Source organism: Clytia hemisphaerica, unplaced genomic scaffold (assembly GCF_902728285.1).
Source record: "Clytia hemisphaerica strain Z4C2 unplaced genomic scaffold, Clytia hemisphaerica genome assembly, whole genome shotgun sequence".
Classification (NCBI taxonomy): domain Eukaryota; kingdom Metazoa; phylum Cnidaria; class Hydrozoa; order Leptothecata; family Clytiidae; genus Clytia; species Clytia hemisphaerica.
In genome coordinates this window covers 1,465,536-1,488,881 of record NW_027104530.1, presented here as the reverse complement: position 1 = coordinate 1,488,881, position 23,346 = coordinate 1,465,536, and the positions used below count along the sequence as shown (strand labels likewise).

Below are 23,346 nucleotides of genomic sequence, written 5' to 3'. Positions count from 1 at the left end.
ATTTTAAAAGGTGGTGGGGGCTATAATCCTTATATTGAATCTAGCACAATACTGAAAAACGCATAAGATTCATATATGGAATGGCTCTAAATAGTTTCATGATGACCCTGTCAGTTTTTTGAAAAAAATCTTTGGCGCTCCGAAACAGGTTTTTTCTTTAATGCTAACGAAATAACCACACGATGAAAGACTTCAATAGAAATATTTTGACAAATCTTTCATTAAATAAACTCTTGCAGGAAGTTTGCGGCTCGTTCTCTACAACATAATAATATTTTCTTGTTATTAGGCAATTTGTTGTTCTACGGGCAGATCGTTAGAAAAATATGGGTCGGTCGGCCAGTAAAATAAAAATAAATTTTTCATTTATCAGGGTTGGTAAGGTACCGAAAATATTTTCCTAAAAATATTTGGATCAAAATTCACTTTTTTTATCTTCGATGAAGATTGTAATAAAATTTTAGTGTAGTGGAATGCTTGATTTTCTAAAAAATTTAATTTCTTGAATAATTTTCAGCTTTATTCAAATTTAAGTCTTACAAATAACTAGTGTGTAAAATATATTGTAGTGGAAATTCATTATCATTTTTTTTAATTTTAGCAAAAATAGGGTCGGTCGGGCTTGTAGAACAACAAATTAAATTGGTCTCGCCTTATTTCTTCAGTTATGTCATGTTTTTTTTGTGTTGAAATATTCTACTTGGACTCGTTTATTGTTTGTAGGAGATGAAAAATGGTTTCGATTTGGAAAAGAAACTGAGCACCGTAAGTTTTCATTTTCTTGAAGCTATTTTTCACCGAGCTAACTAATAACTAATATAACATTAAGTTAACCCCCTTAGTCCTGACTTACACAACTTAAAACAGTTTTCTGTCGAAACTTTTACATCTACAATCAGTGCCATAATATATTGGCACTTTTAGCTGATTTACCATTTTTCGAAAATTGAAGTTCGAGTGAGAATGTCAATTTTTAGGCCTTCAACTTGATTTCATCGATTATTTCGATCTGGGAGAGATTTATTGGTTAAAACTCAGAGTTTAAACTCTACCCTTCGAACCTACTTTAGAGCACTTTCAAATCGATTGTGGTCTCAAAACACCCCGGTGAATTTCCCTTTTGTGCCAAGTATTTTGTAACTGATTGTAGATAGTCTTGACTGGTATTAAGTAATAAATTTATTGGACCGACCTGGAGGTCCTATAAATTAACCGTTGTTCGTTCGTTCGTTCGTTCGTTCGTTCGTCTGTTACCAGCTTTTTTCGAGATTGGCTCATTAGTTTTTTCTGATTTTTGGCACAAAGATGCAAAACGGCAATGCCCAAAGTGTGACGGAGCCCGATTTTCGAAAAATATTATTTTCCGGCTGAAAATGCCAGAAATATGCCGGAAATCGCCGTTTTTCTGGATTTTTATTGGACTTTTTCCTTACAATTGGTTGTTTTTTCATTCATAAACATTATTAATAGCAATGTTCACCATCAAGCATGTTTCAATTTTCAATAGAATTGATTTTTGAAGTCGGAACTATTTAAAAATCGCCGGAACGACCTATTTTCGCCGGAAAGACAGTATTTCTGAATTTCTCGAGCTGTACTTTATATTTTTCTATGAAATTTTGCACGCTGATGCAAAATGACAATACCTAAAATGTGACGGAGCCCGATTTTCGAAAAACATTTTTTTCCGGCCGAAAATGCCGGAAATATACCGGAAAACCTGTTTTTTGACATTTTCTCGAATTTTCATCCTGATTTTTTCCTGATTTTTTCCTGATTTTTTGCAGAAAGATGCGTATTAGCAATGTTCAAATTATGGCCGAGTTCGATTTTCGAGAAAAATTATTTTCCGGTCTGAAATGCCGGAAATATGCCGTTTTTGCTAATTTCCATTGGACTTTTTCCTGATATTTCATTTTTTTTTCACGCAAAAACATTATTGATAACAATGCCACCATCAAGCATGATTCATATGTTAATAAAACTGATTTTTATAGCTAGGACTTTCTAAAAATTGCCGAAACAGCCGAGAATCGCCAGAAAACAGTTTTTCTTGAATTTTTCAAAACATGAATGAGTCCGATTTTTGAGAAGACCATCATTCAATTGTCAATAAAACTGATTTTTGCAACCTTCTATTTCTCTCCCCCCTGTCAACAATCAATGATAAAATTTAAGGTCTTTGCTAAACGCTATTATTTTCTGACTTATTGTTTTCATTTTTCTCCTTATTGCTTTCATTTTTCTTCTTATTGCTATCTAACTTTCGTCATCAGGTAGGTCCATTCAGCATCTAGCTTGTTAATTTCGCATAGCGAAAGTATTACGATAGCCTTTCTGTGTGCGTGGCGAGAAAATTTTTTGGGCGCAAATTATGGCGTGGGCGTTTGGCTGCGGGCGTACTACGGCCAATATTCTAAAGGTGGACTCACTCACAAAGATAAAAAACAGCGCTTTTCTTGATAATTAAAATACTATAGTGCAAGATGTGTAACCAAGCCTTTGTAAACATTCATCTTCATCATGAGAACTAATGGCTGCTTGATTGCACATGCTTTTGAAACTTGCTGCTGCTGTAGACATTTTTATCATGTTTTCTGGTCTTTTGTAGAGTTTTATTATTCGTTTACTACTAAGTATTTTATGTTTGTGTAGTTAGTGAATGCACCAATAAATTGATAATGCTCAGTAAGTAGTACAAAAAGAGTTAATTTTACACAAACAACAACATCACATAACCCTCTTCTTCAAAAAACTACAAACAGCACAGGTATCATCCTTTTTTCACCAAATAGTTATGTGTTAAATGTTAACCAATTGTGATAAACAGTCTGATTTAGCAAGTATTTCCACATATTTCCTAGAAATTATGTCAATTGAAATTCAGCAATCATTTCATATATATCGAAGAACTGTCGAGCTATCCAACAATAGCTGTTCGATTACCAAGCCTAAATAGACGAGACAATTTTTTGATTAGTTTGATTATGTAAGTTTGATGACAGTTTTTTTTCTAATGAAGTTTGATTGTTGTTCGATGAGTTTGGATTAAAAAAAAGTTCCAGCTTTTCCTCCCCGATGGCGATGGCCGATGCCAGGCGACGATGTCCACGTCCAAACCGTATCAAACCAATTTTGGTAATTGAACCATCAAATTTCATCGAACGATAGGTGTTCGATTATCGAACCTGATCGAACAGTAATTGAACTTTAATACCTGAAAATCTTCAGTTTGATGTTTGATTATATACATTGCAGTTCAATTAAGTTTGATGCGATCAGTGTTTTTATTAGCTCAAATGGTTCCACTTATTGCTAGCGCAACAGCTCAATCAAACACGTCGAACATCAATCAAACTAATTGAACTTTACCGAAATTTCTTGGTTCAATGACTGTTGGATTTGTGGTTCGGTAATCGAACAGTTCGATTGACATCGCCTGGCCGATGGGATGATAGATATTGGCCTGCTCTTTAAGGTTTAGCGTGGGTGTCTGCTTATAAGCCGTCAGAGTGTAAAAAGAATGGGCAACAAGGTACCGTCAACTGCTCTAACTTGGACGATTGGTCGAAAGATGGGACTGTTGCATATCTGGTCTCTATTTCAACTTACTGAAAAATCGAAAGAGAAATCGTGTATTTTTAAATACGCCGTTCCTTAACTCAAATCAAATGACTTTGGAGGTTTGGTGAAATGGTGGCCAAATTGCTGTCCCTTGTTTTGTCAGATAGTCCCAAGTTAGAGCAGTTGACGGTAAAAAATCAAACTAATTGAGCTTCAATCAAACTTCATCAGGATTTTCATTTTGAATTATTAAAAATTCCAGTGGTACCGTTGTTTGGTATGAGATTCCCATTTCCCCACTCTGGAATCTTCCCCCTATATCTATTTTACAGGATAAATTCTTTTTTTATAAGCAAGTGTATGCCCCTTGGTCAGGCTCGTGTATGCTTAAGTTCTCAAAGCATCCCGGCATAGTTTATGCTTATTATATGCTTAAGATTTAAGAATCATGATTATGATTCACCCGAGCCAAGTTTTTAATGAAATTTCAGAAATTTTGTAAAAGTTTGTTCAGATTTTGGGAGCATTGGAATGTAGGAAACCGTGGAATGTCTTATTTTTTACTTGACCTCTACCAAACCTTTTTAAACAGATAAAAATGACCACTTGAAAAATATTTTAGGCTGACATATATGTTCATGTTATGCTTAGGAATCCTGCAAATCTGAGTCTTCATATGCTTTAAGCGTTATGCTTATAAAAAAAAACATGTAACTGGCAAGAGATTGGGGAGGGTTTGTTTTAATAGGATGCAGTTAGAGCAGTATAAAGGAGTCATTCTTGTGATTTGATAGAAGGGCCATTAATCGATTACATTTAATATTGATTCTTTTACTGCTTTTAGCACTTACTACTTTCACTGGGTGTGTAAACATTTTATTTTATGATTTTGAAAGATTTACGGTCAACCTAGAAATAATTAATTTTAAAGCTCTCTATTATAGCATCATAAAATAATTGAAGATTGAAAATAATTGCTTCACTTTTAGTGAGGTTTAGTCAATTTGTATCTGGTGGGATATTTGAGTGACAGGTGGTAAATAAATCCCCATATTCTATCTTGACCGAAGTCTGTATCCTTAAGTTAAGAGCTTTTCTAAATATATTTTATATGGATTATTGCGTTGAGATTTTGGAAAATCTCAAAGAGTATTATTTCTTTACAGTTGGCTAGTTTTTACCCTGCCATTTTCTAGTTCAGAAGCTGGAGCTCAACTACTCAACTGTTTTTTGCCTTTAGTGGCCTCTTGATTGTCCATAGGGTCAACTGATGCTTGTCTGAAGGTTAGACCTGCTCTGTCCGATGGGTTAGACCTGCTGTCTGTGGGTCAAAAGTCATAGGGTAAATTTCCAAAAAATGTTATATCCTCAAACCCACAATATTCTGCAATATTCAAATTTTGTTCTGGAAAAGCCCAATGATTTTGATGGTGGTGCGCCATCATTCATATCAGAAAGATAGTATACAACAGATTTTTCAGACTAATGTAGCTATTTTCTCAATTTTAGAAAAATTCTACTGTTTATAGAAAGAAGTTGATATAAACTTTGCGCAAGTGAAAGAAGTCTTATCACAAGTGACGTGTTATCAAAGCACAAAATGATTTTTCTGGCATCAGAGAATGAAAAGTTCATTTTTTCTTCTTCATTTTCAAAAAATTTTAAATTTTTTTTCTCAAGTATATTGCAGCTCTCTGATTTATTCTGAATATAAATATCTTTTTTACGCTTATAAAAAGGGATTTTTTAGTTTTTTGCTGCCGGAGTCACGTTTCACGCGTCTTCGTCGTTGATGTTCTAATATTATGCGAAATTTTCGACTTTAAGTCGTCTTGTTTACTATTGGTTTAGATTTTTACCACAGGGATAAAAGGACGCATTGGATACACTAGAAAAAGCTCAACACTTATTAAAATGCACCTTCCCCAAGCACAACCAAAATGAATCTTTATGCATCTGAAAAAGGGAAGATAAGATGAAGGGTCATTTATCAAATTTACTAGCGGAAAGTGTTGTATCCCTTATTACATTAAATAAAAACATGATTTACTGACATAATATTTATGGAACTAAAGGAAATTTAACACAAGTTTTAAGCGTTTTCATGGTGTACTCGGTATATCAGCCATTCTAGCATCCCGCCGTTGTTCTTGTTAGATCTAAGTACCATTATTTAACATACCTTTATTAAAGTTAAAATGTTTACTTTTCCTCCTTAGATACCGACTGACGAACTTGTTGACGTCACAAATACACAAAATGCCATGCAACCCGTTGCCGTGAAAAAGTCGATCAAAGTGACGTTGAATAAGTGAGAGATTGTCATGGTTGCCATAATAAGACGTTGTTTTCTGACGTAATTTGCTGACGTCGAGGATCTTTCCTCAAAACAAAGTGAAGTTAGAGAGTTTTGATGGCACGTTGAAAGAGTTGAGCCTTCAGCGCTGACTACACTCTCATACACATACTTATAAAACTGTTAACCTACAAAAATAGTTTTTTATTCTTATGTCTCTGATGGATTTTTTCGAACTTACATAATCCAAGGGGAATGATTTTAACAACTCCTTTTTTTGCTTTGTAAATATTTTGAGACATTTAAAAAAGGTTGTATACTTGTTATAGCAAAAAAAATATATCGAAAAAAAACAACAGAAAACAACTCTTGAGTTATCAATGAAAACATTCTTTGCTGCTTGTTTTATTTCCCTGTTACCTCATCTCTCTTTTTGAAAGCTCTTTTCCTTTCTTATTGGTTTCAACTGTTTCTTATGGCATTAAAAATACCATGATGACGCTACAGCATACTGCCTATTTCTATTTCGGTTACTTTAGTCACATTCCATTATCTTCAATTCAAAAGTTTCTTTGATTAAACATTTGAAATTTAAACTCAATTCAGGATAAACGCCAGCAACATTCCGTCATGTATGTGGACATTTTTAAACGTATCTCCAGTTAACCTTTATTAAAGCCACTGTTGGAAATACAACGGACGTGTGCTGCAAGGATCGAAAAACAAGACCAAACGTGTGAACGTGTCCATGCAGAGCCACCTCTAAATAATACACGTTTTTTCTTTTATTAGAACCCAGTTTATAAGAACATTGAGGCTGAAATTCGTCGAAAAATTAAGAACATCGTAAGAACATGTCCAGCCTCAGTTTGGAAAAAAATGACAAGAAACTACAATTTTTTCCTCTTTTCAAGCAGTTTTAACGGGACTTAGGAATGGATTTTCTAAATCGAGATAGTCAAATATTGTCCAAATTTTACCAATTTTAAGTGCTCTTTATTTTGCATGGTATTGTCGATTTAGAGTAGTCTGAAAAATTAAGAACGTATTTAAGAACATTTCAGGCTGAAAATTGCTAAAAAAATAAGAACATCCAGGCTCAGCCAAATTTTAGGTGTTCTAATAAAAAAAAACGTGTACTGACATTCTGAGAAAGATTTTAAGAATGGCAGCTTAAGCTTACACGAGAGAAAATTTTATTTTGAGGTTTTTCGAAACAGCACGTTCCCGTAACTCTTTTCTCTAAAGCCTCCTCCGGGTAAAAAATCGCTATGGCCAGCAACAGAACAAGACTGAGAATGATCTCAGATGAAATGGAGTTTTTATAAGATACTTTAATAATTGGTCATTTGAAGTAATAAAAATGACGCGTTCTTTAGAAAAAATAACAAAATTGTTTTATTACTGGTTAACGACCAACCAAATCAAATAAGAGCTTGTAAAAACTATCGTCCCAATGATCTTGGCTCTGGCAAAAAGTTTCTTATAGGAGAAATAATACTCTGTGCAATAAATTGTGAAAATTTTGTAGTTTTGATCGGGTCCGTAAGAAAGAATACGGGAAGAAGAGCAGAAGCAGCCACCGACCTAAAATTTGCAAATATCTGTTCTGATTTGCCAGCTGGAAGGATTTCCACAAAATTAAGAACAGTTCCTCGTTTTCCAGGGGAGAAATTTTTACTTCATAACAGTTATATTTTTCCAGCTAGGAGGTAAAAAAACTTTCAGAACAGATACGAAATTACCAGGCGATTGATTTTACGTGAGTTAACTGTTCTTATCTACCAGGGCTGACATAATCTTATAAGAACAGATCGCTAAATTCCAGCTTGACATTGAAGGACTTTTAAGAACAGAAACTTAATTTTCAGCTAACAGTTCGAACAGATCCACAATTTCCAGATGTTTTGTAGAACAGATGGAGAATTTCCAGCTGCCACTCCAGGCAACCACATTCAGGACTTCTTTGAAATTCCCTCACAGAACAGATAGGAAATTCTTAGACACCTTATTTATAAATATAAGATATCAAACTATTTTTTCATAAGAACAGATCATATTCTTCCAGCTGGTCCCAATCTTCAGTAGAACAGATCATATTTTTCCAGCTGGTCCCAATCTTCAGTAGAACAGACCATATTTTTCCAGCTGGTCCCAATCTTCAGTAGAACAGACCACTTTTTTCCAGCAGACTTTTCTCTTTAGTTCGCTAAGAACAGACCGCCATATCCAGCTGGAACGTGCCTTCAGAACAGATATTTTGAAGTCCCCCTTCGGTGGATGCTTTCGGAAGAGTAAAATTAAAATACGGACGGGCGAGAAAAAGTTTGATGTTTTTTCTCGCAGCCAGGCCGCCATTTTCAATTCGAAATGAAAGCTTACGTCATGTTTAATGGAACATGGTGGAGCAGAAGAACGCTAAAACGCGCTGGTCTGAATGCTGAAAGGGAAGTAACATTTTCAAGATTTTGTTTCATATATTTACTGAGGAACAGATTTTTTATTCAATAATGTTATTCAAATGAACTATGTTTAGAGCTTTGTGACTAAAATTGTGCCCTGTTTTGAGCCCATACAACACTATGGGAGTTTTCCTTGACAAACCGAAGAAGGAAAAAGAATATGATTCTGGAGAGGGGAATGGCTTGCGTTACAGTTTATGTGCCATGCAAGGATGGCGAATAGAAATGGAAGATGCACACTCTGTAAAAATTGGACTAAGCAATGCACTGAAGAATACTTCATTTTTTGCAGTTTTTGATGGACATGCTGGTGATTTTGTTAGCAAATATTCATCGGAACATTTGATAAAAAATATTCTTGCACTTTGGAATACAGAATTGAAAGAATTAGGTATAGACAGTCAAAATGGTGATCCTTCCAAGCTGGATGAAGCATTGAATACTCCTGAAATATTAGAAAAATTGAAGGTAAAAGTTAAAGAAGGCTTTTTGCAAATAGACTCAGACATGAAAAACTTACCTGAATATTCAACAAAAGGTATCAAAAGTGGGACAACAGCAGTTGCTTCTTTTGTTACTCCTAGTAAAGTTATTTTTGCGAATTGTGGGGACTCAAGAGCTTTATTATGTAGTAAAAGTAGTATAAAATTTGCCACATCTGATCATAAACCGTACAACGAAGAAGAAAAAAGAAGAATAGAAAATGCAGGAGGCAGTGTCATGATCCAACGTGTGAATGGTAGTTTAGCTGTTTCACGAGCTCTTGGAGATTATGATTATAAAAATTCCCCTAATCTACCACCAACAGAACAGCTTGTTTCTGCAGAACCTGAGCTAGATATTATTGAGAGGAGCAACGATGATGAATTTCTTCTGGTTGCCTGTGATGGTGTTTGGGATGTTATGAGCAATCAGGAAATCGTTGATTACATTACATCAAGACTTCTAGTGCATTCTGACTTAAACATCATTCTGGAAGAGCTGCTGGAGACTTGCCTTGGAAAAGTATGTACTGTTTTAGCGCATTTATTAAAAAATTAATGGCCCTGAACAAAAACCTCAAGTCAATGTAAAACATGTCAAATTAAAGTCTACTTTGCTTTAATCTTTGTTCTGACTTTTGCTTGCCATTTTTCAAAAAATTCTTCAATTCTTAGATATTACCGTAACTTGGTCTAAATGTCGACATCAAATTCGACATCCTTTTCTAGAGCTGAAAAATAAAAAAAATGTCGAAATTATTTTTCTTTGCTTAGTGATAAGGGATGATAAATCTTTTTTCAATCACTGATTTTAACTTTCATATTATTCCTATCTCTAAAGAAGGGTGTCGAAATTATAAGGCGGATGTCGAGATTATACCAACTTACGGTACATATACCACTGAAAAATAATCCAACAATTTTTAGGAATATGAATATGAAGATAAAAAAAATTTGCCTGCAGCTCATTGAATCTATTGAGAATTTGCATGCAAAATTTCTTTGATGTTTTGCTTTGTGAAGGTGGGGCTACGTTTTTGAAATTTAGCTGGTTGCTATTTTCCTTGGACCTCCCCCCCCCTGTATAATGCTGGGCACATTATTCCTCTGCATTCTATGAAAGTGATCTTTAAAAGTTGCTTTAGTATAGTGTTCATTAACCTTGGTTGCTGCACAAGCCCTTATGGTTCAATTCCCTCTTGCAGGCCTTTTTAGCAGAAAAACCAGGAAAAACAAAAGAAAAAGTGCCCTTTATATAGCCACCAACCCAGTCTGGAAACGATGTAAAGTTCACGCCGAATTGTTATTTATCTAAGCTGAGGTCTACGCCAAAAAAAGTTCCGCTTGTGGAAATTGCAGGGGGGTTTGGGGGGCAGTACTCTACATCGTTATATGACAGTCAAGGGAGAGGCAGAGAGCGTGATAGATGCGCTTTTAAAAACCTGGCGTAGTGAAATCAGATGTTAGAATTAGGGTGCTCCTCTTGTCTTGAAAAACTTTGACTTATGCCGATATCTTACTTTATATCTTTCTCCTTATGCCAAAAGTTATTTCTGCCTCAATCCAAATATATTCGGCGTACTGTTCACTAATTCCATCCTGGCCACTAACGGGGCTGCCCTGCCTTTCTAAAATATGGCCTGGCAGAGGTTCATTTCGCAAGTTGAAGAGCCTTCTTTTGGGTCATGTGAGGGAAAATTGGGGAAATTGGGTAGGCCCAAGGTGCTGACGGTGATATAGGTGATTCAATTTTCAATAGTTATTTCACATTATGCTGCTAAAAGAAGTTTTCTTGGAAATTGTCCCTGGCAAAAACTATTTTGTATGGTGTATAGAAGGGTACAGTTTTTTAAATCAATTTCCAGTGTTTGACAAAGAAATTATGATATCTTTTCCTTACAGGGCAGTCGAGATAACATGAGTGCAATCCTTATCACTTTTCCTAATGCGCCAAAGGTTTCTGAGGAAGCTGTTGAAAAGGTAGGATGAGTGCATGGTTAAGTTAATGATAAAATGAGAAGTACTAAAATATCATTCCGTCTTTGGAAACTAGGTGTTGAGTATTGTTTTTTTTACTGTTAATTCACTCTGTTTAAAACAATGACTGATTTTAATGAATGATTATTGACTTTTTTGTTTTTAGGAAGCTGCACTTAATGCAAGCATCAGAGAAGAGATCGAAAGTAAGTTTCTCACTAATTTAATTATTGACGGTTTATAGGAAAAAAGTACTTGAAAGCCTTCTTAAACTAGAAAAACCAACAAACAACGGCTGTTAAAAGTGTAGACTTGTACTATTCAAATTAAAAGCTAAAAAGGCACAAAAGCCATCATTTTTTCTTTCTCAATTTTTGATTTAAAATGTTGTTCTTTGGTTTGAGCGAGTAAACGCTTCACGCAAGATGTTGAATTTTTTACACATTTTACACATTTTGTACAAGATTTTGAGCCTTCAGCTTCAGAGACTTTGCGCCCAAAAACGTTCATGATTTTTCGAATGAGATCCAAGAGCAAACTTCACAAATTAAATGATCAGTCACAGAACAAATTATTTTGTTTGAATCATGAAATTTAACTTTCCCGCGAATATTCCGCGAAAACAATTTTGAAACAGGCCTTTTTATAAAAGTTCCCATTATTTATCAAGAATATATGAAAATTTTGATTGAAGAATAAATCTATAAAACGCCATTAGAAGAACATATATAGCATTTCGCGACTGACCTGACAATAAACTACACCTACATCTACACCTTTTGACTAGCCCATCAATGCTCCATTGATTTCCCTATTCATTTTTACATAAGAACTGGTACAAGAACACGGCCAAGACACACGATTGAATGTGGTTTGCGACACATTACAGAATTGTAACTTCCCAAACCTTCCACCTGGTGGTGGTATCAAATCAAAGTAAGTTGATCTAAAAAGCAGACAATTTTTAATACACTTATTAAATCGTGTAGATACTTTACTAATTGTCTTTGGATTAAGAAGAGCGAAACTTTTAGATGTACTGATTTTTTAGATGTCGGGTCCACAACAAACAAATTTGTCTCTCTTCAATTTTTTAGATTGATGTTGATTGAGAAAACGTTGGATGCTTTGGTACCCGAACGTAACGAGGTGAATAAAAAATTTTCTCATTAAAAAATTGACGTTGTTATGTAAAAGGAAAAAATTTAAACTGAACCCTGAACATTATTTTATTGATTCCTTGTTCCTGAAGCAGATTAACAATAAACCTGCTAATGATGCTGGAAGGGTTACACGAAAAATTATATTTAGTAGATAGTTCAGGATGTTTACGTAATCATCAAAACGTTTTACTTCCAGAAAATTGGGAGATTTTCGAGAATGAGCTCTACATTCAGAAATTCTATAAATTTAGAAATTATTTTCTAATGAATAAGTTGTTTTGGCTGATTCGCGAAAATTTATCCCCATAAACACAGTTTACTTAGTAAACGTTCGCTTGTTAGAAGAAAGCAAAAGTTCTCCTATTGGCTGTGTCAATCTTGATGTTCCGATTTTTTTCCGAACACGCTGTACCCTAATCTTCTCTAGCATTTCGTTTGTCATTGATTGATTAGTTCCTTTGTCATAGTCAATTTTCCTTTGGGGTTGAAGACAACGAATAAGTGTGTCAATTTTAAATATCTTTGTGTTTAGGAACAACAGTCCCAAGCACCTGGATTCAATCTACCTATGCCAATGAGAATGTTTCGTCAGCTAGCAGCACAGGATCGTGATCTCGGCTTTGATGACGACGAAATGGAGCCCGGGGACGATTCTGGAGCTGATACCGGGGTCGTCGAAGAAAATGGTAGCACGTCTGTAAGCGAATAACCCCAACTTTGCGGGGAATCAATTTGGAAAATTTATAATACGTTAGTGGAGTGCGTTCGAAGTACTCATGATGCATTGGCTTTAGTAGGAGTAGACCAAACGGGTCACTTTTTTTCTTCATTCGGACATTTTTATTTTTTTAACCGGACACTTGGACTAATTTTCACAAGCACGGCGGCAATGTTTGTTTGCAGCATTTCTTTATTTGCAGCATTTCTTTATTTAGAAAAAAAGTCAAATGAATTTTATAGCAATTCGTTTTGGAAATGGATTTCACTGGAGAATGCTTGATCCTTCGAATTACACAGCTAGATAGTATTTAAACGTGTTGGCTATGCTTTTATTTGAACATACTTCATTTGAGTTATCCTGTTTGATTCTGTCCCTTTACACCCTCTCTGTCCTTTTACACCCTCCCTGTCCTTTTACACCCTCCCTTTGACCAATCTTAATTTTATTCTATTTTAAAAAGCATTGCAAAGAAGCAGTCCTTTTTCGAAAGGTTTTCCACCTCGACCCATTTTACAGCATGCTTTGTCACACTTTAACCAGGATCACCAATTAAATAGTTATATTCATTTCCGATTAGAAATTTCATTGTTTTAGATTCACTTAGCGACTTTAATTTTGAGATTCAGAATGTACTTTTTATAAGAACAAACAAAAATGAACAAAGTTGCTTATAGTTGATTAACCATTTTTCAAATATTTTTTCTTTCACTGATAGATAACTTGTCTTTTTTATTTCGTCTGATTCCCTCCAACAATCATAGGCGGTGTCTCATGGGCATAATACATGTTGTTTTTTTATAAGCATAACGTTTATAAGCATACCGAGACCTGAATTTGTCTGAAAAATAAGCATATTACAAGCATATTACTGAGCTTGCTTTTGAGGTGTGTAAGTGAAAATTTTAATCGCGGCAATCGTTCACAACTTTCCTGAAAAATCTTTGTGTCATTACCTATTTCCCTATCCTCATGTATAGCAACGACAGATTTTGTAAAAATTGGAGACTCAAATTTTTCGGAAAAATAAGCATATGATAAACATACTTGGAGCCTGAGTCTAAAATATCTCTAAGCATAACTGAGCTTGTTTCCCAAAAAACATATGCTTATAAAAAAAAACATGTATGTGATAACAAGCAGGGGGGGGGGGTCACTTGGTCAATTTCAGACATCATGCCTGTTTTGGGGGTGGTGGTCAATCTTTCAAAATGTTAAAAAGCAGTTAGTACAGATGTGTACTAACTGCCAAAGGGGTAGTGTCTGAGAAAAGTTCAAGAAAAAAAACTGTACTAACCAGTACTAACTGCATTTCCTAGGAAGCTCTGACTACCAGATCTTCTTTCCAAAGGCTTAATATGCGCTTTTTTGTTTGAAATCTGTTCTTGGTTAGCTCTAATTTTGCTTCTGCTTTTCTGTGTCGTGCCGTTCTTTTAGAATCGTTGATGTTTATCTCGTTTGGTAAAATGTGCGCGCGATATATACTAAATTGCCCTATATGGCTAAACTTTTTTGAAAATTCAGTGTTTCGAGTATGACTACATGACACCAAAATCTCGTGTTTCCTCAGATCGCTCCGTTTTCGCACTAAATCCTCATATTGCAGCAAAAGAACCCCTACGATTGGTTTGTTTTCCCCGTTTTCCCGCGCGTTTATTTATTTGAACCGGTTGCTATTGCCTACCTACAAAAACTTTCGTTGATGTTTACATAATCCGTTTTCGTTTTCGCTATAGAAATCCTGGTTGACAGACCCTTTTTCAATGTCTAATACGGATTATCCTGCCCGTTGTTACCTGTTTTTTCATTAAACCCATTATTTTGCCTAGGAGCCGATTTTAGGGGGTGGTACCCAAAAAATAGAATTCAAAAACAGTTAGTACAAGTGTACTAACTGTCAATGGTGGTGGTCAAAAAAAAAAATCGTCAAAAATCAGTTAGTCCGGATGATTTCTTGTACTAACTGCTTGCCCCCCCCCCCTGTAACAAGGGGTATATATTTATGGTATTCACGATGCAATATTTTATCATAGTCATTATAACGACTATGATTTTATACGGACCAAAGTAACCTGGAACTAATTGCAAAATAACAAAAGACTTGTGGCAAAATTTGCCGAGTTCAGGGCTTACTCAGGTGCTTCCGTATAAAGGATGAAGTCACAAATATCATGAATTGGTTGCATGAAATAGTAGATGTGTTTTTTTTTCACTTTTTGTGTCTTGTAGTGTATTTCTAGACGTTTTCTCATCGGAATTTCTCAGACTGCTATAACTTGTGATGATACATATATTTAGAAACATTTTCCGCAAAATTTCAAATACAGTAGACTCTCGTTAATTCAAATCCTCAAAGGGAAAAAGTTTTTGATCGAATTACAGGGAGTTCAAACGATAGAAAATCACGATAGTTCGAATTTTGAAGTTTTTTGGCATGAATGATCGTAGAGAAAAGTTATCATTTTCACAGATATTTTAATTCGAAAGTATGTACACTTAAAGTATTCTACTTTCTAGGAAAAAATTTGGGGGCCATTCATAACAAAGTGAGAAAAATAGTGTAGTAGTTTGTCCATTTTCTTTCGCATAACTCTTTGAAAATTCTTTGCATCTTTGGATTCATAATTTGTGACTATTAACCTATAACATCGTCCTATAAAAGGCTTTGAAAATGCCTGACACAGAAAATCGAATTTAGATTGTTGAGAAGACGAAACAAAATGTTCGAATTATAGAGAGTTTCGAATAACAGAGGTTTGCGAATTATAGAAATTTCACCATCCGATTTACCAGAACTTTCAAATCCACCAGCAGAATCACCAGAACCATCAACTCCACCAGCAGATTCACCAAAACCATCAAATCCACCAGCAGATTCACTAGAACCACCCGCATAACCATCAACTTCGCCAGAACCATCAACTCCACCTGTGATGGACGAACTTTGTACTTTCGATTTTGTGTTTTCATCACGTGACTATTAGGGTCACGTGGGCCTATAAATTCTTTTGTATTTTGATTTTACACAACACTTAGTATTTAGACGTCAAATAGAACGGAACAAAAAGTAAATACAGTCCGTGATCTACCACACCACCAGCAGAATCACCAGATCCCTTAAATCCATCAGCAGATTCACCAGAACCATCAACTCCACTAAGCAGAATCCCCAGAACCATCAATTTCACCAGTACATTTACCAAAACCTATAATTTCCCAGTGATTTTTTCTGGGGTCACATGTTGGGGCAAGTGGGTCACACCTTAGTGCAGCTTTATTGGGGCAAGTGGGGTCACATCTTGGGGCAGCTTTTCGGATCACATCTTGGGGCAAACGGGTCACATCTTAGGGCAGGTTTCAAATCTTGGAGCATTTGGGTATCAATCTTGGGGCAGGTTTGACATCTTAGGCCAGGGGTCACATCTTGGGGCTGTACAAGGATTTTTGCAAGTTTTGCTTAAGTCCAAATTTCATGTTTCTACCATTAGCCAAAGTAGAGTTATTTAAAAAACAAGTTTTGCTGACGTCAGCACTTTTTGGATTTTTCGGTTTTTCGCGAAAATGAGGGCGTGAACAATTAGGTAACACTCCTACAGGGAAACTTCACTCAAATGTTGCTAAACTTTCTCTGCACTGTAAGGGTCCGATTATAAAGGCCTAATTTTGGGCCGCACGTACGATCGTTTTTCCCTCTTTAAATGATTTGTCGTAACATTTTTGATAGAAAATCACTACTACTATACATTTCCAAAAAGAGACCTAAAATTTCCTATGAGAGTAGGATTCTAATTCAAACCCGATGGATTTCTAGAAACTTCACCAGGTCACTGAGATAGGGGTGTTTTCGCTTGAGGTTTTACTTAGTTGTGGGGACCCCTGCCGGGCTTAGTACTTCGTATGATTGACAGATGCTCGATGAAATTCTTATAATCCGTCCACACAGTTAAATTTTAGAGAATGCTAAAGTGTGATACTCACGGTAAAAGAAGTCATATACAGTATGCAATAACGAAATCAGACTTTATAAAAACCAGCATTTTATTTAACACTAACATTTCATGCAGCTCTAAATACACTAGCTGTACAAAGGTTCTAAAGTCACTAGTCGCTTTTTACCGATCCCAAAAAGTCACAGTTCAATAAAGCTTGGACCAACCAACTATATGTATGAATGGGTAAGGGTAAAGTAAATTCCAAAGAAAAGCTCAGGAAATGCAAAATTCTATAAATTCTTTTAATAAATGATAAATTTCTACAAAACAAGACGTTAACAAAGAAAAAAACAACAAAAATCTCTATTAAAAGTTTCAAAAAAAATAAATTACAGGATATATAAGAAATGAAGAAAATATCTTTGGGTATGTACAATGCATCAAAATGTTTCGGGTAATGTCGAAAACTACTTCAAATGTAAAGTTTTTATCTTAAAGCAATGTACCCAATTGGGACCTGTACTCTAAAGTTCTTCAGTCGAATTAGCCTGACATCTTGAAAACAAAGGAGGGAAAAAATATATTTTACAACCGACCTATTTTATTGACATTACCAAGTTTCTTACAGTAGCACCAACAATTTAAAAACATATAAACATGGAAAGTTTGTAGCGAAAAAAAGCTAGAAGAAAACCTGAAATTTCAATATGAAAATAAGATGTTTCGTAAAAATATAATGAAAAATTCTAAAAAATGAATCTAAAAAGGCATAATAAGGATGGGGTGATAAAAAACACTCCACTGGCAGAACGGGAACATTAACATAGTAAAGCATACTCATGAAGCTCAAGAAGAGTGGAGCTATCTTTCCAAGTTTCCAAGAAGCAAAATTCAAGCTATTTCTGTCAAATTTCATTGTTGGCCTTGGAAAGATTTTCTACTAGCCCATTCGGAGCTTTAATAGCAACACCCTAATTATAATATGTATGTACACAGAGCCTTTCTGACGTAGTATAAAGAATATTAATTTTCGATCAAAACTTTACCATTGTGGTTGTTCAAAAAATATACAAATCTCAGAAAAAAATTTATCTTGTTCCTTAGGCATTGGGGAGCATGTTGCCAATTAAGAACTTGTCAGTAGAGTGAAGAGATAAAGTATGAAAAAAGAACCCCCTAAAAATATATCTACCATTTTTACAAAAAGAATATTACTTTCATAAAAAATGAACGTCACACACAGAAATACTGCTATACAATTCGTAATAAAAATTTATTTTTTCTTAAATTAATTTTTGGTTGGTAATAGCCCTAAATCCCAGATAACTTCATCTTAGTATGGGCCATTCAATTAAATTTCCATAAAGGGGGGATATTCTTAGAAATGTGTGGATACCCCCTGGAAAAAAGGAAAATTTGTAAAAGAACCCTTAGAAAAATTGTTTTTGTACCTTAAAGTGAGGGTGGACGAACTAAAATGAGTCTTTTACCCCCTGAAAATTTTAGAATAACCTTTTAAACCCTGGAAAAATGTAAAAATACTCCTGAAAATTTTAGTGGAAATGCTCGTCCAACCCTGTGTGGATATAAAATGGCTCAATGCTTAGAATTAGAGTCTGAAATTATACCCGATCAAAGATTAAAGTTTTGAGCTTATTCTAAAAGAATCCTAGATGGGTTCATCTAGAAGAGAAATCTCATCATAAATCGTGCACCTATATTAAGCCAATTCGATCAATTTTTCACCAGCATTCAATCAGCTGTATCCGACAAATTTACGTTCAGTCCACTTACTAAGCTATCGTTACTCGGAGAACCTATTAGAGATAAAAACAAAAAATAAAATATAATTACAAGTCAGACGTTACCCTCATCATTTTTGTGACAATGACATTATAACGTCAAAAAACTACTTAATAAAAGTTCGAATGAAATAAAATAAAGAAGTTTTTAAAACTTATTGTTACACGTGTCTTGAAAATTTTCAGTTATCTATTACGTCACTTACGTCGTGAAGGTATCCTATGGTCGAGTTCTGATAACATTTGTGTTAACGAGATGACGTCATCATCTTTATCATCATGGGGACCATAGTCTGTTTGGTCTGACGATTGTTGTTGTCCAGTCTTCTTTTTCAAACGCAATGCTGGACTGGTAGATTTACCTAGAAAACGGAAAATATATATTTGAAGTTTTCATGTTGACCACCAGAAACTATAAAAATATACTGGTAGAAAATTCGTCCGCAAAAAGTGACAAAAACATTTGCTTGAAGACGAGAATTTTCGCCGATTAATATTTATAGCTGACTTATCTTTTTTTTCGACGATTATTTTTGAACGACGATTAATTTTTTGCCCTCGAATATTTTTCACAAAATGATTTTTAGTAAATTATAACATTGGCTCGTTTATAAATGAAAGCTTTATAAATCTTTAAGTTTAAGTGCTACTTCCAAACTATAGGAAACTAAAAGAAACAGAATAATTGCTCAGATTATTCTTTATCATTCTTCTAAAAAAAGTTCTTTTCACCGACGGATTTTCTACCGAAAATGTATTTAGATTATGTACATGAAAAATCTTCCCTCAAAAGTCTTGTCAAAACCTTGCATTGCACTCTAATACCAAAAAGTTTACCGAAAAAAATGATGTGCAATATTATGTAATGAACTTACTTTGCGAAGCATTTGGCAGCAAATATGAAGTTTCTCTTTCCTCTTCGGCCGGATAATCAATCTCCTCCCATTCGGTCAAATCAACTAGCCCGATTCCTCCGTTCGGAGTTAACCATTCTTTTGGGATACAGGCTGCAAGGAATGGGAATCGAACACAAATGGTTGCTAAGCGATTGACCCATGATGGTATAGTTTTACCTGTCAACAACTGAAACCAAAACCAGAGTAATTTTTCGACAACTTTCCACTATAGTTTGTCCAGAGAAGAAGTGATACATGATTTACATAAAAATCATCAAGCTTGGAATAATTATAATGAAATAAAACTGTGTATTGTTCATTCAAATTCGTTCATTTAATTCCTAAGGGAATCTATTGTTGGCTTTTGGGGAAGGAACTTGATTTGAGAAGTATCTTTGATTTAGTCTCTTAATTTATAGTGATATGAAAGTTCTTTTAATACAAACAATTCAGCTTAAAAATAGAAGGGATAAATTACCATTACTCACTTTTGATAGCTCACTTGTGAAATGATTACAATTTCTGGAATGAAATAAAGTAATGAATGATGATATTGCAACATTAACTCTTAACTGTACTCTTACAAATAAGGCCAAACGATTTGTCTAACATAATGATAAACTCAATATTAAAAAACTCAAAAGTGACAACTTTATTTGCTAACGAAAGAAAAATTAAGTTGGATAACTTTCTAGACAAACTTTGTCAAAATAAAATGGCCTTCTGTCAAAAAAAATATGATAGGATTAAAACAAAAATCTAATAGAAAAAGTAATTTGTTGAATCATCAATATGAGTGACATTTTCAGCAAACCTTTCAATGAGGTGGTATGATGATCCAGTATATTCTTTTCCCATTATTTCAATCAATTCATTTAAATCTGATTCTGAAAAATCTGTGTACCCCAGTGCAATGGTTTCTCTGAAGAAAAAAAACATCATTAGAATCAAATCAAATTAGGAGCCTAGTTAGTGCAAAATTATTCTCATTAATAAAAATCGACGTTTCTACTTAAGACTGCAAAGGCTGAGGAAATTAGATGAATAACTTGAAAATTTCCAAACATTTCATTTTCATTAGGACAGGAGCATTTATTGTTGATTACAAACTGATTAAATTTTGGGCTGTTTTTCGTCCATATTTTGTAACTAACTTGAAAGTGAATTCTTCCCCCAACTCATCGACATCTTGAGGAGCAGTTTCGAAAATTCCTGTGAAATCAAATGGATGACCACCAAAAGCAAACTCTATGAGATAATAAATTTCAGAAATTCATAGCAAACCGCCTGGTTTATTTTCATTATTTTAAGTAGGTTCAAGAACCCTTTCTATCTAGTAAGGCTCTAAGTTGAATGACTAAATTCACCCAAACCCTCAATATTTGATCTCTAAACACATTTTCATTTCTTAATTTAGAATTAACCATATTGGTTAATGATGTAACGTTGCGATGTGAGAAAAGCAAATTTAACACCCAAGTTATATGAACCAACATAAACAGTCTCACCTCTGCCATAGATCTCTAGTCCAGAATGATACACTCCAAGACCGATTGAAGATGTGTATTCATTCAACCAGTACTGTAATAAGTAGTGCATGTGGATTAACTTACTACCAACTACAATTTTTTTAATGAATAATTTTAACTGATCGTTTTAATGATTAAAAGTAACAAAACTTAAGATCTTTAAAATCAATGATAAATACAAATTGAAAAGAAACAGAAAAACACTTTGTGCTTACCATGTTGTAAACATTCAAAACAACTGGTGCACGTGCCATGGTGCTTTCCTCAAATATTCATCAATATTTACATGTTGATTTTTTTCTTTCAATTTTCTAAAATAGCAAATTGGGTTAAGATTTTGAAAAATTGTTGAAGAAATTTTTAGTGTTTCCTAAAACTATTACTTTTGAAAATCCTCTTTTTGTGATGTCAACTATTTGCCATTTTCCAAAATTAGATGCGACACTCTTTTTCGTCGCTATCCCATAGTGTAAATCCTTTCTATCTACAAGGAATTGCAAAAATGGAAAAACAAAGAACAAAAACTTATGTCAAGAGTGAAAAACAAAAAACTAATGCCAAACAAAATGGTGGATGGTGGTTGATTGATGTTGGGAAATTGTTTGCAGGTCACCAAAATACTGCTGTTGGATTTATGAGTTTTAAAAGTTTTTTTAAAGTTTCTAGTTAAGTTAATCATGTTAATACTTGTTTTCTTACTTGGGTTTAAAAGTTTTCAGATTCTGTCTGTCAACAACAATTGTTAAACTAGACTAAGATATTTAAAAATCTTTGTAGATCTGTTTTAATTAAGATTTCTTTATAAAACTGTAAGGTCAATACCGTCAACTGCTCTAACTTGGGACTATCTGACAAAACATGGGACAGCAATTCGGCCACCATTTCACCGAACCTCCAGAGTCATTTGATTCGAGTTAATAAATGGTGTATTAAAAAATACACGATTTCTCTTTCGCATGGAATAGGCTTTTGAATCGAAATATTTAAAAAAATCTGTAGTGGAACACACGTGAGTGTCTGTGCTGGTCTGTGCACACCAAGAGGAACGAAGAAGTATGATTAATAAACTTGGTAGAGTTATCAAAACAAATTTGTTGTCAAAGAGATTTAACAGTAAGTGAAAATACAGACCAGATATCAACCAGTCCCATGTTTCAAACAATCGTCCCAAGTTAGAGCAGTTGAGAGTATGTAAGATGAAGCTGAATTAATTAAAAAATCCACAAAAAATTAGCCACGAATGTCCGGAATAAAGGACTCATATATTTGTATATAGTTTTTATAATGGCACATGGAATACCGTGAAGTCGGGTAACTTGCATCAGTGGAGGCATAGCCCTCAAATGAATGACCTGTCTGGTCCTTAAAATACAAAGTTAAATCAAAACAAAAATGGTAGAGTAGAGCTGTGACCAGAGCTGCGTAGTTCATTTGTTTTGAAATTTTTCTGCTTTGATTGATCAGTCATTTGGAGGGCTATGCATGTTCAGTGAAGCTGGAACTTCGATTTTCGAGGATTACAATTTTACCAGCTATTTAGCAATTTTTGCCTTGCTAACCCAAATCTCACAACCTCTTTACCTTATGGAAGATTGAAATTAGAGATTTTCAGCATTCCGAAAAAAACGCATAGCAGAAGTTTTTTCATATTCACAGGATAGATTCTCAACAACAAAATACATCTTTTGGTCTTTGGGTTTGTTTCTGATGTTTTTCCTTCAAAGAATATCGATCACTTTCCTTTTCCCCTTGAGCGCGCGAGAAAAATGATTATCTTGCGTTCTCGAGCGGGTGAATAAAGGTGAGGTGGCAATCTTGCACTGAAGGTGCTACTTAGTTTCTGCCCTATTTTGCGCCCACGATAGAATGGTCTAAATATGGGGGTATTCCAAATGATAAACAATGTCGTTCTGTAAGTATTTATTTTCTGAGAGATCAAATAGTATAACTCTTCACACAAAAATTACGGGAAACGCATGTTTGGACTTTGTACCCTATCCCAGCCGGCAAAAAAACGTTTAAAAAACGTTTAAAAAACGTTTTTCACAACGTTTGAAAAACGTTTTTATCAGGTTGTATTTGTCGCACTTTACAACGTTTTTTCACAACGTCAAAAAAACGTTTTTCAAACGTTTATAGATTACGTTTTTGCAAGGCGTTTAAAAAACGTTGTTTCTACGTTTTCTTCTAGCCACTTGAAAGACTTCTTTTTGGAACGAATTATGTACGTCTCTATGACGTTTCCGAGACGTCTTAATTTTATTAATTTCGGTATGGTACGTTTCTGAGACGACTTAAAAACGTCTTGAAAAGTTATTTTAGATTAGTTTTAACACGTCTCTAAGACGTTCTTTGCCAAAATAATTCCTATTCATTGCACTATTATGAGAAAGACCGTACACACATTTGAATTTTCTTTGAATGCTCTTTTCTATATAATTTTCTGGGTATGAAAATCTACAATCAGTATAAATTAAACGTATAATGAAATCAAAAATTTGATGTTCTTTCTCTTCCGTCCTTCC

The 23,346-nt window shown here is 34.4% G+C and overlaps 3 protein-coding genes across 6 annotated transcripts in view; 2 read left to right on the top strand and 1 right to left on the bottom strand.

Annotated features, from left to right (window-relative positions):
• LOC136822370 (poly(A) polymerase type 3-like) overlaps positions 1 to 6,243 on the top strand; it is a 29,097-nt gene extending 22,854 nt beyond the window's left edge. For 2 of the 4 annotated variants that reach the window (XM_067078609.1, XM_067078610.1), the window contains exons 23-24: positions 724 to 765; positions 5,784 to 6,190. In XM_067078609.1, the coding sequence (XP_066934710.1) occupies positions 724 to 765; positions 5,784 to 5,879 (138 nt within the window). In that variant the 3' untranslated portion in view covers positions 5,880 to 6,190. Of the gene's footprint in view, positions 1 to 723; positions 766 to 5,783 lie in introns of all 4 variants that reach the window. The other 2 variants (XM_067078606.1, XM_067078607.1) reach the window with 2 other exon arrangements.
• A 2,002-nt stretch (positions 6,244 to 8,245) lies between these two features.
• LOC136822381 (protein phosphatase 1A-like) lies at positions 8,246 to 12,860 on the top strand. Its single transcript, XM_067078631.1, has 6 exons — positions 8,246 to 9,327; positions 10,707 to 10,784; positions 10,948 to 10,987; positions 11,612 to 11,717; positions 11,879 to 11,930; positions 12,477 to 12,860. Exons 1-6 carry the CDS (start codon positions 8,443 to 8,445, stop codon positions 12,651 to 12,653), a joined length of 1,338 nt encoding a protein of 445 aa, XP_066934732.1. The 5' UTR covers positions 8,246 to 8,442; the 3' UTR covers positions 12,654 to 12,860.
• Positions 12,861 to 17,474: 4,614 nt separating this feature from the next.
• Positions 17,475 to 23,346, bottom strand: part of LOC136822273 (deubiquitinase DESI2-like) — an 8,122-nt gene continuing 2,250 nt past the window's right edge. The window contains exons 2-9 of the mRNA XM_067078512.1: positions 21,037 to 21,132; positions 20,801 to 20,873; positions 20,447 to 20,540; positions 20,107 to 20,214; positions 19,781 to 19,814; positions 19,272 to 19,479; positions 18,603 to 18,758; positions 17,475 to 18,411 (exon numbers count right to left, since the gene is read on the bottom strand). Coding sequence (XP_066934613.1) covers positions 18,347 to 18,411; positions 18,603 to 18,758; positions 19,272 to 19,479; positions 19,781 to 19,814; positions 20,107 to 20,214; positions 20,447 to 20,540; positions 20,801 to 20,873; positions 21,037 to 21,075 — 777 coding nt within the window. The 5' untranslated portion in view covers positions 21,076 to 21,132 and the 3' untranslated portion in view covers positions 17,475 to 18,346. The remainder of the gene's footprint in view (positions 18,412 to 18,602; positions 18,759 to 19,271; positions 19,480 to 19,780; positions 19,815 to 20,106; positions 20,215 to 20,446; positions 20,541 to 20,800; positions 20,874 to 21,036; positions 21,133 to 23,346) is intronic.

Bases quoted from the DNA above. Each gene is read 5' to 3' on its own strand.
- LOC136822381 (XM_067078631.1), top strand. From the start codon at position 8,443: ATGGGAGTTTTCCTTGACAAACCGAAGAAGGAAAAAGAATATGATTCT. The intron at 11,718-11,878 runs GTAAGTTGATCT...TCAATTTTTTAG, and splicing joins GGTGGTGGTATCAAATCAAA to ATTGATGTTGATTGAGAAAA. The intron at 11,931-12,476 runs GTGAATAAAAAA...CTTTGTGTTTAG, and splicing joins TGGTACCCGAACGTAACGAG to GAACAACAGTCCCAAGCACC.